The sequence below is a fragment of the Hemibagrus wyckioides genome, linkage group LG14 (genome assembly GCF_019097595.1).
Source record: "Hemibagrus wyckioides isolate EC202008001 linkage group LG14, SWU_Hwy_1.0, whole genome shotgun sequence".
In the NCBI taxonomy this organism is placed as follows: Eukaryota; Metazoa; Chordata; class Actinopteri; order Siluriformes; family Bagridae; genus Hemibagrus; species Hemibagrus wyckioides.
Genome location: NC_080723.1, coordinates 25,016,146 through 25,041,419, shown reverse-complemented (window position 1 = coordinate 25,041,419; position 25,274 = coordinate 25,016,146). Strand labels below are relative to the sequence as shown.

At 42.3% G+C, this 25,274-nt stretch overlaps 3 protein-coding genes and 1 long non-coding RNA gene across 5 annotated transcripts; 3 read left to right on the top strand and 1 right to left on the bottom strand.

Moving 5' to 3' along the window:
• Window positions 1-3,748: 3,748 nt before the first annotated feature.
• LOC131365046 (4-galactosyl-N-acetylglucosaminide 3-alpha-L-fucosyltransferase 9-like) lies at window positions 3,749-5,149 on the bottom strand. The gene is made up of 2 exons (XM_058408633.1): window positions 5,112-5,149; window positions 3,749-5,039 (listed from the first exon to the last, which is right to left on the bottom strand). Exon 2 carries the CDS (start codon window positions 5,029-5,031, stop codon window positions 3,931-3,933), a length of 1,101 nt encoding a protein of 366 aa, XP_058264616.1. The 5' UTR covers window positions 5,032-5,039; window positions 5,112-5,149; the 3' UTR covers window positions 3,749-3,930.
• A 1,101-nt stretch (window positions 5,150-6,250) lies between these two features.
• Window positions 6,251-10,878, top strand: LOC131365045 (transcription termination factor 1b, mitochondrial). Of its 2 annotated transcripts, none has more exons than XM_058408632.1 (2): window positions 6,251-6,573; window positions 7,741-10,878. In XM_058408632.1, the coding sequence occupies exon 2, from the start codon at window positions 7,760-7,762 to the stop codon at window positions 8,909-8,911; it is 1,152 nt and encodes a 383-aa protein (XP_058264615.1). In that variant the 5' UTR covers window positions 6,251-6,573; window positions 7,741-7,759; the 3' UTR covers window positions 8,912-10,878. The 2 variants fall into 2 exon arrangements, with proteins under 2 accessions (XP_058264615.1, XP_058264614.1); XM_058408631.1 differs by having other exon boundaries at window positions 6,255-6,666.
• Window positions 10,879-11,301: 423 nt separating this feature from the next.
• On the top strand, window positions 11,302-19,410 carry dus3l (dihydrouridine synthase 3-like (S. cerevisiae)). Its single transcript, XM_058408629.1, has 16 exons — window positions 11,302-11,329; window positions 11,657-11,737; window positions 13,399-13,654; window positions 13,847-13,968; window positions 14,066-14,390; window positions 14,596-14,685; window positions 14,795-14,836; window positions 16,012-16,164; window positions 16,802-16,918; window positions 17,334-17,399; window positions 17,491-17,601; window positions 18,336-18,432; window positions 18,521-18,596; window positions 18,681-18,869; window positions 18,961-19,086; window positions 19,252-19,410. The coding sequence occupies exons 2-16, from the start codon at window positions 11,658-11,660 to the stop codon at window positions 19,322-19,324; spliced, it is 1,923 nt and encodes a 640-aa protein (XP_058264612.1). The 5' UTR covers window positions 11,302-11,329; window position 11,657; the 3' UTR covers window positions 19,325-19,410.
• A 2,803-nt stretch (window positions 19,411-22,213) lies between these two features.
• On the top strand, window positions 22,214-24,379 carry LOC131364358 (uncharacterized). The gene is made up of 3 exons (XR_009206459.1): window positions 22,214-22,303; window positions 24,028-24,140; window positions 24,232-24,379. It is a non-coding gene; the product is annotated as an uncharacterized LOC131364358 (long non-coding RNA).
• Window positions 24,380-25,274: the final 895 nt, after the last annotated feature.

Genomic DNA, 25,274 nt, shown 5'->3' with positions numbered 1-25,274 from the left:
TGGCTCTCAGTCTCCGCTCTAATTCATCCCAAAGGTGTTCTATCGGGTTGAGGTCAGGACTCTGTGCAGGCCAGTCAAGTTCCTCCACACCAGACTCTGTCATCCATGTCTTTATGGACCTTGCTTTGGTCACTGGTGCACAGTCATGTTGGAAGAGGAAGGGGCCAGCTCCAAACTGTTCCCACAAAGTTGGGAGCATGGAATTGTCCAAAATGTCTTGGTATGCTGAAGCATTCAGAGTTCCTTTCACTGGAACTAAGGGGCCAAGCCCAGCTCCTGAAAAACAACCCCACACCATAATCCCCCCTCCACCAAACTTTACACTTGGCACAATGCAGTCAGACAAGTACCGTTCTCCTGGCAACCACCAAACCCAGACTCGTCCATCAGATTGCCAGATGGAGAAGCGCGATTGGTCACTCCAGAGAACGCGTCTCCACTGCTCTAGAGTCCAGTGGCGGCGTGCTTTACACCACTGCATCCGACGCTTTGCATTGCACTTGGTGATGTATGGCTTGGATGCAGCTGCTCGGCCATGGAAACCCATTCCATGAAGCTCTCTGCGCACTGTTCTTGAGCTAATCTGAAGGCCACATGAAGTTTGGAGGTCTGTAGCGATTGACTCTGCAGAAAGTTGGCGACCTCTTCGCACTATGAGCCTCAGCATCCGCTGACCCCGCTCCGTCAGTTTACGTGGCCTACCACTTCGTGGCTGAGTTGCTGTCGTTCCCAAACACTTCCACGTTCTTATAATACAGCTGACAGTTGACTGTGGAATATTTAGGAGCGAGGAAATTTCACGACTGGATTTGTTGCACAGGTGGCATCCTATCACAGTTCCACGCTGGAATTCACTGAGCTCCTGAGAGCGACCCATTCTTTCACAAATGTTTGTAAAAACAGTCTGCATGCCTAGGTGCTTGATTTTATACACCTGTGGCCATGGAAGTGATTGGAACACCTGATTCTGATTATTTGGATGGGTGAGCAAATACTTTTGGCAATATAGTGTATATATAATATAATATATAAATAATATAAATATAAATCTATATATCTAATCTAAACACACCTGACCACAATATACACACGTTATGGTCAAAAGTATGTGCACCCTGACCATTACCTGCTTGCTGAGTGTCTCATTCCTCATTCACTCTTCTAGAAGGTTCTTCACTAGATGCTGGATTGTGTCTGTGGGGATTAGTGATCATTCAGCTACAAGAGCACTAATGAGATCAGACTCTGATGTCGAGGAACATTAGTGAGATCAGACTCTAATGTTGAGATGTTGAGGAGCATTAGTGAGATCAGACTCTGATGATGAGGAGCATTAGTGAGATCAGACTCTGATGTTGAGATGTTGAGGAGCATTAGTGAGATCAGACTCTGATGATGAGGAGCATTAGTGAGATCAGACTCTGATGTTGAGATGTTGAGGAGCATTAGTGAGATAAGACACTGATGTTGAGATGTTGAGGAGACTCCAGTTCCAGTTCATCCCAGAGGTGTTGAGTCAGAGTCAGGGCTCTGTGCAGGACACTCCAGATCTTCACTCCAACCTTCACCTCTACACCATGTCTTCATGGAGCTGCTGCTGTGTGTACATGTGTGAACATCATCATGCTGTTTGTGAACCTTACAGAGTAGAGCTAGTAATGCACACACACACACACACACACACACACACACACAGAAAGTTTTGTGTAGCAGGTTTTGCTGAGTCTGTCACCATCTCCAGGATAATGGTGTTTATGTAACACTGGAGATTAAGCTTTAGTTTAACAGAATGTTTAATTTTGTAATGTATTAAAGAGAGTTTAGGAGCAAAACGATCTGATCACTGAACTCTGCTTCACTTCATTTGTTTTTTTGTTTTTTTTTTGGAGACTTTGCATCCAGTTTGTTGTGTTAGCGCCCTCTTCAGGACTTAGAAGGTTTAGGCAGGGGCATGGCTGATTGTGGCACCTTTACAGCAGGTAAACACTGAACACTGAACAGCTCATATCATTACATCCCAGCTAAATCTCCAAAACCACACACAAGACCTGAGACCAGCCGATAAATAATCAGTTCATCACTAGAAAAGGTAACACTTTTTTTTTATGTTTGCAGCAGGAAAGGGAGTCAGGGACCGCTGGTGCACATGCACTTTGGGTCAGTTGAGTCATGTCACTTGGGGGGGGTGTCAGTTGGGTCGTGTGTCAGTTGGGGCATGTTACCTGGGGGTGTGTCAGCTGAGGGTGTGTCAGCTGGGGGTGTGTCACCGGGGTGGGTGTCTCCTGGGGGTGTGTCAGCTGGGAGTGTGTCATCTTGGGGGTGTATCATCTAGGGGTGTGTCAGTTGGGGGTGTGTCAGCTGGGAGTGTATCATCTGGGGATGTGTCACCTGGGGGGTGTCAGCTGGGGGGGTGTATCCTGCCGGTGTGTCAGTTGGGTCATGTGTCAGCTGGGGGGGTGTATCCTGCGGGTGTGTCAGTTGGGTCATGTGTCAGCTGAGGGTGTGTCAATTGGGGGTGTGTCAGCTGGGGGCGTGTCAGCTGGGGTGTATGTCAACTGGGGGTGTGTCAACTGAAGGTGTGTCAGCTGGGGGTGTATCATCTGGGGATGTGTCAGCTGGGGGGGTGTCTCCTGGGGGGTGTCATCTGGGGATGTGTCTCCTGTGGTGTGTTAGTTGGGGGTGTGTCAGTTGGGTCGTGTGTCAGCTGGGGGTGTGTCAGCTGAGGGTGTGTCAGTTACAAAACATGGTGGACTTTTATTAATAAATCTGAATCTTATTTGAGTTATTATGGTTTGGTTTATACTGCAGGTCACTGAAGTGCAAACAAACAGGTAAACTTTATATCTTTATTTGTAATCTGTCTTAAATCTTTCTGTAAATTAAAGACACACTGGCTGCTTTTCATTTTTTAAAAATGTATTAGATTTATTTAGATTATTTGCTAATAATATATGCCGTGGATAACTTTTAAAAGCACTTAATCTGGCAACCCGGTCATTAACGATCCTCTTCGTGCTTGTTGTAATTCCCATTTCTGACCACTAGGGTGCAGCAATAACTCTAAATGTTTTCATTGTACCGCTTTATTTGATCTATTCTCAGGTCTGTGCCTCTCTCAGGCGTGTGTGTGTGTGTGTGTATGTGTGTGTGTGTATGTGTGTGTGTGTATGTGTGTGTGTGTGTGTGTGTGTTAGCTGAGGAGGGCGAGGCATCCAACAAAGAGCTGACGATGAAAAATCACTCTACAGATCCTTCATTTGTTAAAGTTGTGTTAAAGTAAATATAAAGAAAAAAAGGAATAAGAAGAAAGGCGGAGCCGCGTGTGAGGACGCAGTTAAACATTTCTCCCACAGGTTCCTGACGAAGACTCAGGAGTTTCATCAGTGACTTTAGCATGTAGAGAAACTAAACCTTTATCATGTGGGTTATTCATCATCTACTGAGAGTGAATACTGTGTACTCAGAGCATTAGAGTTTATGGAGATGTGTTAATGAGGTTTGATGAAATTCCCAGTGAACACCTCGCGCTAAAATCTGACACTTCACTCAGGTTCCTCAGAGAGCTTTATCACAGAAAGTTCCAGATCATTAGCATGAAAGCGGTCATGAATGTAGAGGTGAAGAACTGTAAAATATATAAATAAAAGAAACTTAAATTTAAATTAAAAAAGGAGAACCTTCATGTTTCAACTATTCTTCTCAGAGTCAGAGTCACTTTCTTCAATTAATTTTTTTATTTTATTGTTTTATTTATTTTTAAATTCTCTCACTGTTCTGTTTAGTGAAATGCTAGCGAACCCCAGAGCTGTTTACCTTTATTGTGATTTTTAAACTCTTTGTTTACTTTTTGTGCTTTTTTGTCTTTTCAAAAAAGAAAAGACCTACCTCCAATATTCCACTTTCCCAGATCTCCTGCTAGCGACCTGCTAACTAACCCCAGTACCATTTACTGAGATTTTTAACCACTCTGTAGTCTTTGTGTTTTTTTATATGATCACAAATACGACAAGCCTGTTCAAGACCAAAATATGAACCTTTAGCAGTGAAGTGTTGTCTCCAGGTAAAGTAGCGTTCATAAACCTCCTGGTTCTGGTCCAGAAATTTGAGATGTTCTGCCAGTTCCTGAGGAGATTTGAAGTCGTCCACATGAATGAATGAATCTGCTGGAATGAATTCCTCGTAGTTCTCCCTGGGTGGACCGAGAACCACAGGAACTGTGCCAGATATCAGAGGGTTAAACAGCTTTTCTGTGAAGTAGTCTTTGTGGACGGAGTTCTCAAATGAAAGGTAGAACTTACAGCTGGACAAGGTTTTATGATACTCTTCAAGACTTAGGGGTTTTTTAAAGGCCCCGCCGTACGCCTGAACCCGGATGTGTTTCCGTAATTTGTTGAAATATTGGACCCTTCTAAGGTTCGACTTCCAGTTGTTGACGATCCAGCACACTAATTTGTCCTTGGGTGGAATCTGAAAGGTCCAGAGCTCCTTGGCTGCTGGGACGATTCTCCCGTAAGGAACCCAGACGTCCGAATCTCTGCGATAACTCACCGTCAAGTTGAACAAGCCGTCCAGCAAAGCCAGTCTCAGAGAATTCCCGGGAGACTCCATGTTCATCCACACCCACTGCTGCAACGGTGGTCTCCTCATCCTCAGCAGCTCCGAGAGGTTTCTGTAGATGTCTCTGTGGTGGAACATGACTGCATGAGCTTCCTCATACTCGCCTCGGTCATCTGTTAGGCGACAACCAGTGATGTGGAACAGCTCACTGCAGGAACTCGGCTTCAGCTCGTGTCCAAACGGCCACTTCCACACCAACACCACCGTGTCCTGGTCCTGGTCCTGGTCCTGCAGGATCTGGTTTGCAGTTCGTAGAGCTTCTTCATCTTTTTTAGCGATGTTGCCGTGTAATGTGGGTGTGCTCTTACACGACAGCGACTGGGTGTACAAAATGTAGAATATTCCTTCAACATACAGCAGGATGACGATGACCAGGAGAAGCACTCGGCATCCTGCTGGACTTTCAGACATCATGATGAATCCTTGAGAGAAAACCAACAACAATGATCTCACGCTTTATAACTCCTGACCTTAACACTAGATCATTAACTCACCTGTAACGATGTTCACCTTCTGGCTCTGATCTTCAGAGTTTCAGCAGTGTGTGTGTGTGTGTGTGTGTGTGCATTTAGTGAAAACCTTCTAAAGTTACTGTTCACACCCAGGTTTACACAAACATTGAAACTATGAGCCACTTTAAACAGTGTGTGTGTGAGAGAGTGTGTGTGTGTGCATGTGTAATGGGTGTATTATGTACACAGGATTATAATATGTGTGTATATTTGTAAATGTGTATTTACTTTATTTTGTACAAATTGATTTGTTATTTCTCACCCGGACTTCTGTAGAACCTCACTGTCTTATCTCATCTACACTATATGGCCAAAAGTATTGGGACACCCTCCATCGTTGATTTCAGGGGTTGGACTCGGCCCCTTAGTTCCAGTGAAAGGAACTCTTAATGCTTCAGCTTCATACCAAGACATTTTGGACAATTTCATGCTCTTTGTGGGAACAGTTTGGGGATGACCCCTTCCTGTTCCAACATGACTGCACACCAGTGACCAAAGCAAGGTCCATAAAGACATGGATGAGTGAGTTTGGTGTGGAGGAACTTGACTGACCTGCACAGAGTCCTGACCTCAACCCCATAGAACACCTTTGGGATGAATTAGAGTGCAGGCTGTGAGCCAGACCTTCTCGTCCAACATCAGTGCCTGACCTCACAAATGCGCTTCTAGAGGAACGGTCAAAAATTCTCATAAATACACTCCTAAACCTTCTTTACGGTTTATACTTCATTATACACTTCTTTTTAAAAGAGGTGAGGCATTTTATATACAAATTATATTTCTTTATAACTGTATTTTATTATTTTAAATGTAATATATTTATATATTTAGGTGATTTAGGTGTTTATGTTTAATGCTTTAATACAGCAATACTTTTAATGATTCTTTTGTTAGTAAATAAATCACTTGTATTCTTAATTAATTAATTAATAAGTTTTCAGATGATTTATGTTTTTTGTCGTCTTGTGACTCCATAGTGAGATTTTTTATCACCTCCCAAACTCCAGAGGGCGTTGTGAAAATCAATAAACACTCAGAAAAAGCACATATGAAGAAGAGTTTAGACCGAATCCCAAACGCGTCCCTGTTACTTCTGAAGTGCACTACATAATGTACTGTACATATAGGTATATAATATATACTATGTAGTGCGCATGAGTAGGGAGTATTTCGTCATTTGTCATTGAGCCCCAGTAACAGGCACTGTTAGCTAAATGGTTAGAAAATTATCAGCTAGCTTTATCTTGACTTGTATTCGACAGAAGTACGCATTCTGCTTACACTGCGAAACAATAAAATACTTTTGTACAGTTTATATTAATTTACAATATTAACCTTGTTTGTATTTTGTGAGATTTGTGGCAGCTAATGTAGCAGATGGTTAATGGGCGTGTGACTACGCTACAATACGCTCTCCGCTCCCTATAGAAGTGCACTACCTAGGGTGAGTTAGAACACATTCCACACTCTACCGAGTGCACTACCTGTTCATGAAGGAGGCATTTGGGATGCAGCCGGTCGCGTGAGGTGATCTGTGGTGAGTCCTGAAGGTCTTTATAGAACTTTGTGATCAAAAATAGACATTGGATTTTTATATCATTAATAAATTAATTTAGAGTTCATTTAAGTCCTAGAAACAGTACACTCATTCTTAATAATAATAATAATGTAACAGTCACATTAATGTATATCACAAGTGAAAGTAAACATTAGAGAAGAGTTTAGAGAACAATTATGTAATAAAGTGTTGGATAATCACTGTATAATATTCAACAATCTTTTTAATATAAGTCATAAACTGAGTGAAGACACTTCCAATGAAACTACACTTCCTTTCCTCCAGTAGTCTTGAAACTACTCTAACTACACAAACTACACAAATTCCTAAAACGGTTTTCCTTTTACAAATACGCTATATTGCCAAAAGTATTGGGACACCCCTCCAGATCATCGAGTTCGGGTGTTGTTTTTCAGGGGTTGGACTCGGCCCCTTAGTTCCAGTGAAAGGAACTCTTAATGCTTCAGCTTCATACCAAGACATTTTGGACAATTTCATGCTCTTTGTGGGAACAGTTTGGGGATGACCCCTTCCTGTTCCAACATGACTGTACACCAGTGACCAAAGCAAGGTCCATAAAGACATGGATGAGTGAGTTTGGTGTGGAGGAACTTGACTGGCCTGCACAGAGTCCTGACCTCAACCCCATAGAACACCTTTGGGATGAATTAGAGCGGAGACTGTGAGTCAGACCTTCTCGTCCAACATCAGTGCCTGACCTCACAAATGCGCTGAAACTGAGCATGAAATTGTCCAAAATGTCTTGGTATGAAGCATGAAGAGTTCCTTTCACTGGAACTAAGGGGCCGAGCCTAACTCCTGAATTCAATGATTTGGAGGGGTGTCCCAATACTTTTCGTCTTCTGTAGCCGCATTATAAATATTTAGAGTTCAGCCATCTTGTAATGTTAAATTCTGACACGTTCCTCTGCATAGGAGGAGCATCTGGTTCATCTACAAACCCTTTATGATCTCCTAGGTCTGATGTTCACTCTGTCTTTAATTCTTAGTTAATCATATTTCATAACATTTGCATTATTTTCTTCTTTTCAGAGTGGCAGAGTGATGAGACATGGCTTTTCAGCAGGTTCTGTTTTTCCTCAGGCCTCTGAGGAGGCGATTATCGCCGTCAGTCACTGTGTTGAGATACTCCAGCACCACAAGAGCAGATAATAATGAAGCAAAAACTGACTTAAATGATGATAAAACAGAATCTTTTGGTTCTGGATCTGAGAACAAATCTTTACTGGACAACCTCAGTGTGCTTGGTGTGGATGTACAGATGGCACAGCGAAGACAACCTGGTGTGTTTCGCAAAATCCATACAAACGAGCAAGGACTGATCGATTTCTTGGAACAGAAAGGAGCGAGCCGTGATATCATCGCTAGCATAATTTCCCGTTTTCCACGAGCTATAACGAGATCTGAGGAGCACCTGGAGGAACGCTGGCGTCTGTGGCGCAACATCTTCAACAGTGATGACGAGGTAGTTAATATCCTAAATCGTTCCCCAGAGTCATTTTTCCGCTCTAGCGATAACGGAAACCTGGAGAAGAATATACTTTACCTCAGTTCTTTAGGGATACAGCCTAAAGATCTGCACCGTCTCCTAACCATGGCACCAAGGATCTTCTCAAACACTTTGGCACTGAACCGGACAATGGTGGAGCTCCTGGAGAACGTATGCATGAGCCTTGGAGGTACTGACAGTAAGAAGTTCGCCCGCACCGTCATTTCCAGAAACGTGTACATCCTGATCCGGAGCACGAAGCGCGTCAGGTCCAACATCGAGTTCCTCTTGAGGTCGCTGGAGCTCAGCGATGAGGAGGCACTTAAGCTTCTGCAGGGCCACGGTGCCAAAATCCTCGATCTGTCACATGAAAATATGAAGACCAACTTCAGAAATCTGCAGCTGAAGCTAAAGTCTTTGGGCTGCAGCCAGGGGCAGGTGAGGGAGATCATCCTGAACTACGCTCCCATACTCTTCGTCTCCTCAGACACACTAAACCAGAAGCTGGACTGTCTGACTGAAGGTGGGATTGACATCAGAAGCATCATAGAGAAGCCCAAATTGCTGGATTACAGCGTCACCACCTTGAAACAGCGTCTGAAGGATCTGCACAAACTTGGTTATGACTTTAAGGTGAACGGAATTAGCGTCTTAGATTTGAGCAACAAGCGATTCAAATCTAAACTGGACAAACTGCGAGAACTTGGAGTGTGAGAGCAGAGGTCAGATAACCAGGGCTTTAAGAGTGAGCCTTGGTACAGGTACATCACATAAGTGTGTGCTTAATGCACAAGGTGGGGTGGAACACTGATCATCTAGCGGGGAACACAAACTCAGAATGATCAAACCTATGTGTGGTTCTTCTCTGGTGCTGCAAAGTGGTCTGAAATGTCTTTATACACTGTACCATTATATTTTCCCTTCCACACCTTCTTCCACCACAATGATGTTCCAAAGCAGCTGCATGGAGACATGGTATTGAGGTGAAGTGGAAGATCTGGAGTGTCCTGCACAGAGCCCTGACTCTGACTCAACATGAACTGGAACTGGAGTCTCCACAACATCCCAACATCAGAGTCTGATCTCACTAATGCTCTTGTAGCTGAACATCTAGTGGAAAAAATTCCAGAAGAGAAGAGCTGATTATAACAGCTAATACAGGGGGAGTTAATCTGGACTGAGATGTTCAGCTAGCACATATGGGTGAGATGGTCAGGGAGCACAAACGTTTGGCCAGATGTTCGCTACTTGGTTGCTACATTGCTTTTTAGATAGCACAGCGGTGGAGTAAACCAGCGCCGTTCCATCAGCACTGATGTATAGATGGAGATATCCGAGGAATGAACTCCAGTCCGAACAGATGTATGAACTTAACACAAACATTGTTTACGTTGCTTTTGTTTACAGCTTCATCCTTCATTTTCAGAATTTGTATCCGACTGCAATGATGAGCAGGTTGATCCAACACTCCTTCATCGAGCAGAGACGGAAAAGGAAGTGGACTCAAGATGGTGGACAAGGGGAAGTGTAGAATATATACCATATATCACCATATATCTCTTTCATCTCTTTATACTACAGTGCTGACACGGGGAACATAACATGCTGTGTTTATTCCGTCTTTTTAAACGATTAACTTACAGAGAGAATGAAAAGAGAACCTGGTGAGAGAATGAGTGTGTGTAGCTGCTATAACGTAAACCAGAACAGGAATTAATTTGAGTCACAGACAGGAGTAACACCTGGCCACAGCACACCTGGCCACAGCACACCTGAAACTGATGACTGTGTGCTATTGGTCAGCATGCCTACTGAGTTCAGCCAATCAGAACACACAGTACTGTCTTCATATACAGGTAAAATGATTGGGTTTTGATGGACTAGCATGCTGGTGTGTACACGTCATAATACTGAAATACAATGAGTATTTACCTGGAAGAAGGTTCATTCTTTCCTGGTGGCTAACACTAGCTCTTGGTCCCTATTTATCAGAGAAAACAATGTGTACTGGACAAGTTCTTATTTAATTTATTTATTGATATAAAATCCATGCAAAAGTTGAAGTACTGCTTAATGAGCCAAATTTAAAGCTTTTTCATTCATTAACATCTGTCACAATGTTAACTAGATAAAAATAAAACTTAATAAAACCATATAAAGATGAAGATTTGTAAGCTATACCTCAGACATGCACAGTGCGTGCTCCCCGTTCTTATGAGCTTGATGCTAAGGGTAAATGTGTAAGTGTGATTTTATCCAAAATAAATCCTTTTCTCTGTGATTTTACACCAGATCTGAGGTAAATGTTGGTGTCCTGGATGTTTCTGTCTCATTTTTATTGCCTGTATTAAACTGATGAGGTAAATATTTAGCTTCAGAAAGCCGTTAATGCTTGGCTGGTCATATTGTTTTGCTAAGTATCCCCGTTATGAGGATTTTTCTTTGTGTGTGTGTGTGTGTTTCTCTGTAATTTTATCGGATAACTTTATGAATGAAAAACATATAAATGTTTTGGAATGATAATTTTAATTTATACATACTTTATTAAATCTGACGGGATTTTTCAAGCCATTTTCCGGTCTAATATTTTCTGACTGAAGACAAATAAAATCACACACACACACGTTCATAAAGCTGTATTTTTTAAAGATAATACATAAATAAATGTCATTTGCATAAAATGTAATGTTTTATTTCTTTATAAAGGAAAACGTCTCAGAAGGTCGGCTCGCTTTAAAGCATAAATAAGTCATCTTTTTGCATTTTTTGGAATAAATCCATACCCTAAAGATATACACTTGATGAGATTATATTTATTTAGAATAAGTTTTAATCATAAAACGCCACTTTTTTCCCCTTCAATTCATTTTTAATGTTACTGATATTAATCGCTGTATTTATTTTACTGTTGAATAATATTAATATTAATCATAATAATTATAATAACGTGAATAATATATATATATATATATAAAATAATAATAAATAACTTCACTGTTTATGAAATATCACTGTTGAGATTTGGGTCGGAACCGAAACGCGGGGTGATCGGTGTGAACCCGGACACATTTGGTTGTAACGCCGCTACCCTGTCACGCTTGTGTAGGTGAGTTTGCAGTGAATTGTGTTATGGTAATATTTTTTAAAAATTATTAACTACATATATTTTCTCTGATTTTAATATTAATCTGAGGTTTAATTTGGGGTTTAAAAGCAGCTGCTAAGTTTATTAGCGGAACTTTTATTAAACGTTGAGTTTATTGGCCGGGTGATTTAGATTATTTAGATAATTTTCGACTTAATAATTGTTTTATCTAGAATATTTTACAGATTATTAACTTAACAGGTTTTAAAGCAGATAGCTGGGTGCTTATTACTCAGATTATTTGGTTAAGTTGTTTAATTACATTGCTCAGACTGTTTATTGTGATGATGATGATGATGATGGTGGTGTTGTAGGATGGAGGGTGGTGATGTGAGCAGAGCAGAGAGCAGCACATTGCAGGCCACAGAGCGAGGAGAAGCAGCTCTGAAGATACAGTAAGATTCAGTCACGTTCTGGGTTGCGGTTGGTCGAAAGGGGTTGATTAGTTTCCTCTAACAGTGGCTCTCGCAGTAGTGCAGCTGCAACTCAGAGGTTTATTCACTTATAATGCATGCGTTATCGTTTCTATAGCAACAGGATAACAGTCGGAGGTAAAACTAACTTGAGATTATCCGATGTTTTTAGGAGAGAGGAGTTTCGCAATTTCTGCATTTTTTGTGAGGGAATGAATGTTTAGGACAGGAGATAACTTTCTCAGACATTTCACAATACTATCATCATGACTACGCTTGTATTGCCAAAAGTTTTGAGACACCCCTCCAAATCATTGAGTCGTTTTTCAGGGGTTGGACTCAGCCCCTTAGGTCCAGTGAAAGGAATTCGTAATGCTTCAGCTTCATACCAAGACATTTTGGACAATTTCATGCTCTTTGTGGGAACAGTTTGGGGATGACCCCTTCCTGTTCCAACATGACTGCACACCAGTGACCAAAGCAAGGTCCATAAAGACATGGATGAGTGAGTTTGGTGTGGAGGAACTTGACTGTCCTGCCTGAGTCCTAACCTCAAACCCATAAAGTCAAGTAAAAGAAGCTTTATTGTCACTTCAACCATATATATCTGATGCAGTACACAGTGAAATGAAACAACATTCCTCCTGGACCAGAGGTGCTGCACATAAAGACAAAGTACAGTGACGCAGACAAACACAGAGCTAAACATAGAGATAAAACTAAACTATACTTAATGTGCAAGAAAAACTAGTCATACAACAGAAGTGCACAGGATGACGAGACAGGACAGTGCAGACAAACATGTAGACCGACTCTGTGCAAAAAGAACAGTGTAGACAGTGAATGCAGATATTAAAGTTAAACAGGATCAATATAAAGTGTAATGTAAAGTGACGTGTGCAAACTGTGTGCAAACAGGACAATTTTTGTGTGTGTCTGTGTCCAGCACAGTATAGATCTCTGTTGAAAGCAGTTCTCAGTTGTATGTGTTTGTCTGTGTCCAGCACATAGAACACCTTTGGGATGAATTAGAGTGGAGACTGTGAGCCAGACCTTCTCGTCCAACATCAGTGCCTGACCTCACAAATGTGCTTCTAGAGGAATGGTCAAAAATTCCCATAAACACACTCCTCAACCTTGTGGAAAGCCTTCCCAGAAGAGTTGAAGCTGTTATAGCTGCAAAGGGCGGGACAACTCCATATTACATTCATGTGCATGTAAAGGCAGATGTCCCAAAACTTTTGACCTGACTCGTAGTCTCCTTTCATTGGAACTAAGGGGCCGAGCCCAACCCCTGAAACACCTCAACTCAATGATTTGGAGGGGTGTCCCAATACATTTGGCAATGTTGTGTGTGTGTGTGTGTGTGTATATATATATATATATATATATGTGTGTGTCTTTTTTATACGTTTAGAATAATAATTTTACTGTGAGATGATGTACTCTGTGTGTGTGTGTGTGTGTGTTCATAAAATGTTGGCAAGTTGCTGTGGTGTCAGAGGAATAAATCAGTTGGGGATGTGATGTTCTAGGAAAATATTCAGCTTTAGGGTGATAACAGTAACTCTAGTGTTGATTATTTTCCTCTAATGGAACCACCCACAGTCTGTTCCCATCAGTTTCACTCTCCACACCTGCAGGTACGTCACAAACAAAGAGAAGTTTTACAAATTCCTGGCTGCTGGACTGAAGAGTGAGAAAGCCGAGGATGAAAAAATATCAGGTGAAGCTCCTGCAGATGGAGCGGAGGAACCGGGCGGAGAACCGGAGACGAAGAAGAGGAAATTGGATGATGAACAGATGCCAGAGAAGAAGCGAAGAGGCCAGAACAAGTCGAGACCTCACCTGAAACCTCACAGCTACGAGGAACGAAGACTCTGTCCCTCAGTCATACCGGTGTTTACACACACACACACACACACACACACACACACACACACACACACACACTGCTACTCTTGAAGGAGGAGTTTATTAAAGTCAAAGATTTTAAAAACATTAAAAAATGTCAATCTTTGTGAAAATAGAAATGGATTTTTGTTGAATTTCATTTGCTGAAGTTTTTGTTGTTGTTGTTGAATCCTGCAGGGGTCTGAGAGGAAGTGTTTCTATGGTGAGAAGTGTATTTTCATCCATGATGTGGCTGATTACATGTCCACCAAACCTGCAGATCTGGGAGACTCCTGTTTCCTTTATGACACCTTCGGCAGGTGCATCATCATCATCACTGACCTTTCAGCAACAAAGTATCTGTGATAACAGTGTATAGGTTAATATAACTGTGAGTGTGTGTGTGTGTGTGTGTAGATGTCCATATGCAGTCACCTGCAGGTTTGCTAAAGCTCACACTGGCCCCGATTACAAAACCCTGGTAAACGAGGAGCTGTGTAAAAGCCTGGCTAGAACCGAAACCGTGAGGAACAACCTGGATAAAGATCTCCAGAAACGACTCAGGAAGAAACAAGTGTCCTTCAAAGGGTCTGAGAAGTTCCTCAAGAGCCTCAGTGCAGGGAAAAACCAAAGCAAGAAGTCGACTGGTTCAGAAAACACACCGAATGAGGCAGGACAGGACGAGGAAGGGAGCCGGTGTGAGGGCAAACAGGAAGATCCTGCTGCTGAGCTGAAAGCTGAGGTATAACAGGTGCTGAGGCCACGCCTCCTTTATTGTGACTGACACAAAGGCCATGCCTCATTTCTTGTGACTGACACACAGAGGCCACACCTCCTTTATTGTGACTGACACAGAGGCAACACCTTTATTATGACTGACACACTGAAGCCACACCACCTTTATTGTGATTGACACACTGAGGACATTTTTCTGGTCTGATTTATAGGAGAGTCAGACGAAGCCACCTCCTGTGAAGACCGTTGGGCCGCTCACAGATGAAGACATCATCAAACTGCGCCCGTGTGAGAAGAAGCAGGTGTGTAGTGAGCACAGAGCTCGTCATGTTTAAGTGTCTAGGGGAAGTGAACAGTCCTTTATTCAGGCTCAGTCCTAAACTAATCAACCTTTTTTATCTCTTCATGCAGGTAGATTTCAGAGACAAGCTCTACCTGGCTCCATTAACAACAGTGAGTCACCTGTGTGTGTCTGGGTTCATGTGACTGTGTGTGTCTGTGTGTCTCCGCGAGTGTGTATGTCTGTGTGTCTCCGCGAGTGTGTGTGTCTGTGTGTCTCCGCGAGTGTGTATGTCTGTGTGTCTCCGCGAGTGTGTGTGTCTGGGTTCATGTGACTGTGTGTGTCTGTGTGTCTCCGCGAGTGTGTATGTCTGTGTGTCTCCGCGAGTGTGTGTGTCTGTGTGTCTCCGCGAGTGTGTGTGTCTGTGTGTCTCCGCGAGTGTGTGTCTGTGTGTCTCCGCGAGTGTGTATGTCTGTGTGTCTCCGCGAGTGTGTGTCTGTGTGTCTCCGCGAGTGTGTGTGTCTGGGTTCATGTGACTGTGTGTGTCTGTGTGTCTCCGCGAGTGTGTGTGTCTGTGTGTCTCCGCGAGTGTGTGTGTCTGTGTGTCTCCGCGAGTGTGTGTGTCTGTGTGTCTCCGCGAGTGTGTGTGTCTGTGTGTCTCCGCGAGTGTGTGTGTCTGTGTGTCTCCGCGAGTGTGTGTCTGTGTGTCTCCGCGAGTGTGTGTCTGTGTGTCTCCGCGAGTGTGTGTGTCTGTGTGTCTCCGCGAGTGTGTGTGTCTGTGTGTCTCCGCGAGTGTGTGTCTGTGTGTCTCCGCGAGTGTGTGTGTCTGTGTGTCTCCGCGAGTGTGTGTGTCTGTGTGTCTCCGCGAGTGTGTGTCTGTGTGTCTCCGCGAGTGTGTGTCTGTGTGTCTCCGCGAGTGTGTGTGTCTGTGTGTCTCCGCGAGTGTGTGTGTCTGTGTGTCTCCGCGAGTGTGTGTCTGTGTGTCTCCGCGAGTGTGTGTGTCTGTGTGTCTCCGCGAGTGTGTGTCTGTGTGTCTCCGCGAGTGTGTGTGTCTGTGTGTCTCCGCGAGTGTGTGTGTCTGTGTGTCTCCGCGAGTGTGTGTGTCTGTGTGTCTCCGCGAGTGTGTGTGTCTGTGTGTCTCCGCGAGTGTGTGTGTCTGTGTGTCTCCGCGAGTGTGTGTGTCTGTGTGCGTGTGTCTCTCCCTGCGTGTTTGTGTCTCTGTGCGTGTGTGTGTTTTTCTATTTAGACAAATAGATAAAGTTTATTTGTGTGTTAAGTATAGACAGTGTGCAACAGAGAGTCCCTGCAGCTGAGGTGTGTGTGTGTGTGTGTGTGTGTGTGTGTTCAGTGTGGGAACCTGCCATTCCGGCGTCTTTGTAAGCGTTTTGGAGCTGATATCACGTGTGGAGAGATGGCCATGTGCACAAACCTGCTGCAGGGTCAGTCATCTGAGTGGGCTCTGCTCAAGAGACACCACACTGAGGACATCTTTGGAGTGCAGGTGCGCACGCACACACACACACACACACGCACAATGTAAAAGTCTGTATCTGATAATGATATTCAGAGCTGTTCTGATACAGAGTCGTTTTAATATGTCTCATTCATTTCTGTCTGATTCCTATTTGATTCAGATTCATTTCTATAGGACATGATGCTATTCCAGTTAACAATTCACAGCCATGTGAATATGATTCAGAGCCGTTTCAATATGATTCACAGATGTTTGAAACTCAGAACTGTTTGAAATGGTTCTGATAGACTTGAGATTAATAAACATTTCTTTAGTTTTTTGAGCTGTTTATGATAAAATAGATTTTAGAGCTGGTTCAGCTTGGTACAGTTCAGATATGAAGCCTTTCGATATGATTCAGAGTCATTTTGATGTTTGAATAAGGTATTATTTAACAGATTTGTGTGTGTGTGTGTGTGTGTGAAGGTCAGTACAGTATCATTTTTGTGACTCTACACAGATTCCTGACTTACTAAAGGAGATACCTTAATAGACACACTGTATAATGTCAAATACACACACACACACAGTATAAAGCCAGAGACTCTCTGTGTGTATATAGTCACAGTCATGTGACCACCTGAATTTATTCGTTTGGTTGCCATGGTGATTCTCTGTCTTTCAGCTGGAAGGATGTTTCCCTGACACCATGACCCGCTGTGCTGAGCTCCTCAACAACAACATTGACGTGGACTTTGTGGACATCAACTCTGGCTGTCCCATAGACCTTGTGTACAAGAAGGTACACACACACACACACACAGTCCAGCTGTCCATTAGAACTGTTGTGCATGAAGGTACCTCCACATAACTCAGCTCATATTCGTATGGCTGCCAGATGTGGAACCCAACATGATCTGCTGTGCTGCTGTAGATCATCTGCCTCAAGGTTTGATGTGTCATGGATTCTGAGATGCTTTTCTGACCAACATCACGGTACAGAGTGTTTATCTGAGTCACTAGTCTTTTTGTCCACTCCAACCAGTCTAGCCATTCTCTCGTGATCTTTCTTCTCATAAAGGTAGAGATATGAAAATACCAAGAGACATATCACTGAGACTTCTGTCCTCATTCTGATGGTTGATAAGAACAAGAGACATAATTTTAAAGGCAATCAATCAAGGTTTACATTAATTAGTATTCTTGTGTGTTTTCAGGGTGGTGGGTGTGGCCTAATGGCCAGAACCAACAAATTTGAGCAGATTGTCAGAGGAATGAACTCGGTAAGTTCTCTTTAATTTCCTGTCTCTCGTTCTATATATGGACAACATTTCTACATGTATTTTTAAATTTTTTTTGGAATTTGTGTTGCAGGTTCTGGACGTTCCTTTAACAGTGAAGATCCGTACAGGAGTACAGCAGAATTGCAACATCGCACACAAACTCATCCCTGAGCTGAAGAAGTGGGGCGTGTCTATGATCACGGTGTGTATAAACCCCCACCACCCAAACACAAAGAAAAGGCAGAAACAGATGAGGTGGCTCTTTACATCAGCGCTGCCTGGATGTGGTTGTTGCCTGTACAGTGATGTAGAAGGGGATGGATACCTAGACACCATGGGTGATCACTTGAACTAGCCAGTTATCTAAATGGGCAGGTACATAGATTGTTACACAGGTGTTACCTAGAAGGTTACCCAGACGGAGTGAGCAGGATAGACGGTTACCTAGGTGGAAGTTTAACTAGATATGGAGGTTACAGAGGTGTAGGGCTACTTGAGTGAGGGGTTTCCTGGAGACACCAATTTTTACTATCAAGAGAAAATCCACCACAGTGTCCATCATCTAACCCTCAACCCTTCTGTGCATCAAACTTACTCTATTTGAATGTAATACTTTGATACTGACCACTGCAGACCGGGAACACCCCACAAGCGCTGCAGTTTTGGAGATGCTCTGATCCAGTGGTCTAGTCATCACAATTTGGCCCTTTTGGAAGGAAGGGAGGGAGGGAGAAGAAAAAAAAAAGAAAGAAAGCTTAAGGTTACCTAGATGGGGGTGAGGGATGGGGTTAACTAGATTGAAGGTTACCTAGGTGGGTTGGTGACCTACATGGATGTTTTTCCTAAGATGGGACTCACCATGACACAGCAGCAATAAACTGTTTGTGTGTGTAATAGATAAGTGTTTTTGTTTATACTTGTTTGTTTGTTTTTTAGTTACACGGTCGATCCAGAGAACAGCGTTACACCAAACTAGCTGACTGGAGTTACATCGACACCTGCTCAAAACTCGCCGCTCCGCTCCCACTGTTCGGTAACAACACTTACATATTACTGCACTTTATCTCATCTTATTTCTTACTCTGTTTGTTCATTATCTCTCTCTCTCTCTCTCCCTGTAGGTAACGGTGATATTCTGACGTATGAAGACGCTATGAGGGCGAGAGAGACAGGAGTGTCTGGAATCATGGTAGCGAGGTGTGTATCTGCAGTAGACAGCCTGGAGCTCCTTTTTTTTAAATAGCATGTCTCATTCTGTGTGTGTGTGTGTGTGTGTGTCAGAGGTGCCCTCATTAAGCCTTGGCTCTTCACTGAGATTAAGGAGCAGAGACATTGGGACATCTCATCCTCAGAGCGTCTCCAGGTCCTTCAGGACTTCACGCACTTTGGATTAGAGCACTGGGGCTCGGACACACAGGGGGTGGAGAAAACGCGCAACTTCCTGCTCGAGTGGCTCTCCTTCACCTGCAGGTCATTAGGGGTCAGGGGCAAAGAGTTTTGTTTTGTTTTTTTTTAAATAAATGAAACTAGATTGTGTGTGTGTGTGTGTGTGTGTGTACAGGTACATCCCAGTAGGACTGCTGGAGCGCATACAGAAGATTAATGAACGTCCTCCATATTATCTTGGTCGTGATTATCTGGAGACTCTGATGGCAAGTCAGCATGTGGACGACTGGATCAGGATCAGGTGACAGACACACACACACACACACACACACACACCGCATCGGGTTTGTTAGTTCTTCATTAAGTCTACAGTGTTTTTGTTTGTTTATTTGTTTGTTTTTTAATAAGTAAACTTGTTTATTCTGGTTAATTTTGTTAAGCTGTTTATTTATTTCTTTACCATCAGTGAGATGTTACTGGGTCCAGTGCCGAAGAACTTTAGCTTCCTGCCCAAACACAAAGCTAATTCCTATAAGTGAAGTGGAAACACAAAGAGACCTGAGATCAGAGATGTAGAGTATCAGTGATGAACATCTGACTGAAATAAAGTTTATTATGAAAAATATCAACTTCTGTTTGCTTGTGTGATAAACACAAAGTGTGTGTGTGTGTGTGTGTGTACACCAATCAGCCAAAACACTCTGACCACTGACCGGTGAAGTGAATAAGACTGATGATCTCCTCATCATGCCACCTGTTAGTGGGTGGGATATATTAGGCAGCAAGGAAAATGGACAAGGGTAAGGATTTGAGCGAGTTTGACCAAAAGGACCAAATTGTGATGGCTAGACCACTGGATCAGAGCATCTCCAAAACTTGTGGGGTGTTCCCAGTGTGCAGTGGTCAGTATCTATCAAAAGTGGTCCAAGGAAGGAAGAGTGGTGAACCGGCGACAGGGTCATGGGTGGTCAAGGCTCATTGATGCACATGGGGAGAGAAGGGGTCAGAATACACTGACTGCAGGACAGTTTGTTGTGTATGGGTCTGCATAGCTGCAGACCGGTCAGGATGCCCGTACTGACCCCTGTGCGCCGCCAAAAGCACCAACAATGGGCACATGAGCATCAGAACTGGACCATGGAGCAATGGAAGAAGGTGTCCTGGTCTGATGAATCACGTTTTCTTTTCCATCACGTGGATGGCCGGGTGCGTGTGCGTCTCTTACCTGGGGAACACATGGCACCAGGATGCACTATGGGAAGAAGGCAAGGCGGCGGAGGCAGTGTCCTGCTTTGGTCAGTGTTCTGCTGGGAAACCTTGGGTCCTGCCGTCCATGTGGATGTTACTTTGACACGTACCACCTACCTAAGCACTGTTGCAGACCATCTACACCCTTTCATGGAAACAGGAATGGTTTGATGACCACAACAACCAGTTTGAGGTGTTGACTCCACCTCCAAATTCCCCAGATCTCAGTCCAATCCAGCATCTGTGGGATGTTCTGGACAAACAAGTCTGATCCACGAAGACACCACCTCACAACTTACAGGACTTGCTGCTAACATCTTGGTGCCAGATCCCACAGCACACCTTCAGGGATCTAGTGGAGTCCATGCCTCGACGGGTCAGGGCTGTTTTGGCAGCAAAAGTGGGACCAATACTAGATTAGGCAGGTGGTCATAATGTTGTGGCTGATCGGTGTTTATATGTACCTGGACCTCCTACTGCACCAGCTATGAACAGCTAAAACTTTATTTTTAACAAAATCTCTAGACATTTACACAGAGCTTCTAACACCAATAGCACCACTGCATTGTTTTTCACCACAACAGCTACAACCAGTAGCACCACTTTGCTTTAACTACATTATCTACGCCACATTTTTCAACTTTTTAAAATAAATATTGACGCCTTCTGCTACAATTAATGTTGCATGGCATTTTTTAACAATTGGAACTAACCCCAGGACTCATCCCGGAGACTTAAATCTTCTGATCCATTAAAAAGACTTGCTCTGATTCACTCTGTTTCAGTAAACCTTATATAATTACTCCAGTAGGTGGCGCCAACGCAGTCTTTTAGATATTTTTTAGCTCTACTGAGCAAGTTATTTTATTCACACTGTAAAAACACAATTTATTATTATTATTATTATTATTATTATGTTTAATGCACAAAAAGAATGGTCAAGAATGATGTTTCAGGCTAGTTTTATGAGGATATGAGTGTGATTTATAATTTTTTTTAGTTTTCAGTGCTACAATAATTAAAAAATAGCCATTAGTCATTTTTACATATTTGTAACATGCAACAGAGGATTCTTCTGTAAACCACACAGACAGTTTAAAAAAAAGTGTGTGTGTGTGTGTGTGTGTGAGTGTGAGAGAGAGAGAGAGAGAGAGAGAGAGACTTATCAGTTCTTTCCAGCTCTCAGACTCTCCTTGACTCGGGATGTGATTGTGATACACTGAATGTTAAAGAATTTTTAAATGATAAACATCGTTACCCGTCTTTATGCCGAGTCGAGTTCCAGAGTTTCAGAGTTCCAGGCTCAATGTATTCACAGGACTCTAGGAACTGTAAGTCTTATAACTGTCAGTAAATCTAATACAATATTAACTCTAAAGCTTATTTCATCAACAAAACATCATAAATACTTTCTCTATTTAATATTCTATAATTTAATTAATACATAATTAACTATAAAAACACGATTGACTTGATATATAACAATTATTAAAATATTAATTTCACTTTAAATAAGTAATTTAGATGAACAAATAACTAATAAACATCACATTAACTGTAAAGCTTAAAAAAGAAGTAATGAAGAATAGAATAGATTCTTCATTACCTGCGTTATTGTGCTCAGGGTTACGAGATCCTGCGTGATAAAATAAATGTTATTAAGTATAGATTTCGTTATTTAGAGTAAAAGCTGTGTAGGATTTTATAACTCAAGGTTTTATTTCTCACTGTTGTGGTTCCAGCAGATAGAAGGTGGTATCTGTTGCTGCTCTGATCTCTTTATCGTATACATCACAACAACATCGTATAAAGAGCGACATTAGACCATCTGAGAGGAGGAGGAGCGTCCTGAACGTCGGGGCACATCTTCACATGCAGGACAGGATGAGGTGGATAATTCTAGCAGCCATGTTAATTCACCTGAAGCCGTCTAATCCACGTCCCATCTCATTGTTTTCGACATCCCAGTCTCAGGAAACTTCTGGAGAAATAGGTCCACAGCGGTCAGCAGAGCCGACTGGAGCACAGGGTGAGGAATTCATTTAGAGTGATGGTATCTAGAGCAAAAGATAAACAAGCATTAATAATTAAATGGTTTAGTGTGTAGTAAAGCAAGCAGACTTGTTAAAGAAAAAAAACCTGCCTGATGTTCCTCTTCTCAGGATGGCAGAAAGGAACAGGTGGAATAAAATCACTGTTGGACTGTGACAGGGAAAGTCTGATAGTTGAATTTTCTCCAACTCAACACACTGACCTGTACCTTCTCATAGGTAAGACCTGCTTTTTTTTTCTTTCTTTTTTACCTGTCTAAATTTAAAGGCTGTGTTCCACAGTTAAAGCCCTCAGGTTGTGGCAGGGGCCTTTCTGTGTGGAGTTTGTATGTTCTTCCTGTGCCTGTGTGGGTTTACTCCGGGTACTCCGGTTTCCTCCCACAGTACATTCTAAATTGCCCATAGGAGTGAGTGTGTGTGTGTGTGTGTGTGTGTGGTTGTCTGTCTATATGTGTGGCCCTTTGACCAGGGTGTACCCCTGACTTTCGCCCAATGTGTGCTGGGATAGACTCCCAGATCCCTGTGACCCTCATTAGGAATAAAGCGGGTATAGAAAATGGATGGATGGACCCTCAGGTAGTTTGTAGTGTGTACCTTAAATAACACAGAGTAAGCAGTATTGTGCAGTAGAGTTCATTTAAATTGGAATAAAAGTGACTTAACAGGTAGGGAGTTATAAATGTTATCTGCTGAGGTGTGTGGATCAAAGAAGAAAATGATGTAGGGTGTGTGTGTGTGTGTGTGTGTGTGTGTGTGTGTGTGTGTTGAAATATTCAGGTAAATATGTTCAATCTTATGTATGAATTGATTTGTTTGTTTATATTCACTTTAAGTTAGGTTTAAGTTAACATTATTTATACTTATTAAGTTACTAAGGTTTAGATTTTTTGACTAATGTTCTAAGTTTAACTTTTTAATTATTTTTTAATTCTACTGGCAGATAATGTTGCTTCTTTCTTGAACAAAAGCAGGAAATAAACAAAATTATCTGCCAATATAAAGACCAGCAAAATATAAATATTATAACTATAAAAATCTTGATCATTTTCAATTGTGTGCTGGAGTTACTAAGTGAGGATGAGTTGGAAAAACACAAAGCTGTGGAAAAGTGTGAATCACATACAGGACAATACTGAGTTCACCTTCAAGGTTCATTTTTTTTAAAGCTATAAACAAAAACAAAGATTTTTCTCAGTGTTTTCTCTTCCTGCTAATTTCTAAATTTACAGCTTTCTGTTTTCCACTATGTGTGTGTGTGTCTTCAGTTGTATGTTCATTATTTAGACTTGAAGACAAGGTGACAGATTAAGAGGCATTCATGCGCATTACTGTATCTTGTGACCTTGATAAGGACTACAGTTGCTTGATAAAGCTCAAATTGGGACACTTTTAACATACACTGACACACACTAACACTCAGCAACACACACTGACTAGTATTTACATTTCTGGCATTTGGCAGATGTTCTTATGCAGAGTGACTTTTAATTTTATCTCATTTTATACAACTGAGCAGTTGAGGGTTAAGGTTCATGCTCCAGCAGTGGCAGCTTTTGGTGGCAGCTTGATTCAAACTCACCACCTTCTGATCAGTAGTCCAACACCTTAACCACTAAACTATCCCATCCCACACTTACACACACTAACAGTGTACACAGCGGGCTGATAATCACTAATACACTAACTAACTTCCTGTAGAACACAGAATCCTCAAATCACCTCAATGTGCCATTACAGCACCCCACCTCATTCCTGCTGGACCTCAACACCATCCCAGCTCAGCCCCGCATGCTTTAACACTGTCCCCACTCTATCTGTGCATGGTCCAAACAGACCACTAATCTTTCATCCAGTCGTCACAGAGCTGCAACTGGCTGATACTTTACTGAGAGCAAGCAAAGATCTAACCAGTTGCACTTTATTCCACATGTCTCTTCATTTAGATGACAAGCTTCTGGTTTCCCTCAAACAGCTGCTGCAGGAGTGCAGTCACGTGGAGCTCCAGCCTACATCACTGATCAGAATATACTTCACAGGCTGTTACCTGCAGGACTGGGTGAGAATATTTTCTTTTTTATCCTTTTATCATTTAGAATAAGAATTTAATGGAACACATGCAGCGACACTGTATAATGCCTTCTCTCTAGGTTGGGCAAAACACACACTACTCTGTGAAACTGGGCTTCTCTTACAAAACCCTGAAAGGGGACAATGTTTCATCTGAATCCTGCCCACATCAGCCAGCCACATCTGGACCTCATCTTCAGTTTCCTCAGCTAACATGTGGATTAAAAGATGTCATTGTGAAGCTGCCGGCTAATGAGCTGAAATATACACAAATCATAGGTAAGCTATGACATAACATAAGTTATAATTAAATATTAAATTTAAATAGAATGGTCAGTGCATCCATAGGTGATATAAGTGACTGTCTAGAGCTCTCTTGTGGTGATGTGTGGTATTTTTATTTTTTTTACAAGTGCCTTTGGGTGCTAGTGGTTACAGCTTAACTTTATTGTCCTTAAAGGCGATTCTTTGTGTAGACGGCAGTATACATACACATACAGCAGCAACACAACACACATAAAAACACACATTTATAATAAGTCATTCAAAAACATGACTGCATCAGGTAGAAAGGATTTCTTATACACTATATTGCCAAAAGTATTGGGACACCCCTCCAGATCACTGAGTTCAGGTGTTGTTTTTCAGGGGTTGGGCTCGGCCCCTTAGTTCCAGTGAAAGGAACTCTTAATGCTTCAGCTTCATACCAAGACATTTTGAACAAACTGTTACTACAAAATTGGGAGCATGAAATTGTTCAAAAATGTCTTGGTATGCTAAAGCATTTCACTGGAACTAAGGGGCAGAGCCCATCCCCTGAAAAACAACACCTGAATTCAATGATTTGGATTGGTGTCCCAAAACTTTTGCCAATATAGTGTATCTATCTGATTTGCACAAAGGGAGTAAAAATCTAGTTGAAATTCAGTACACAATGCATGAGTGACATCAAAAAGGACTAACTGGACCTTTTTAGTCACCTTATGTTAGTAAATTTTTGTCCTGAAAATTTAGTCCTGAAATCAGCCCCCACTTTCTCGCTGCACATTTTAACTATACTGCTCAACTTACCCCTATTCTTCACATTCAACTACCATAGCAACAAATAATGGAAAACCTTAAA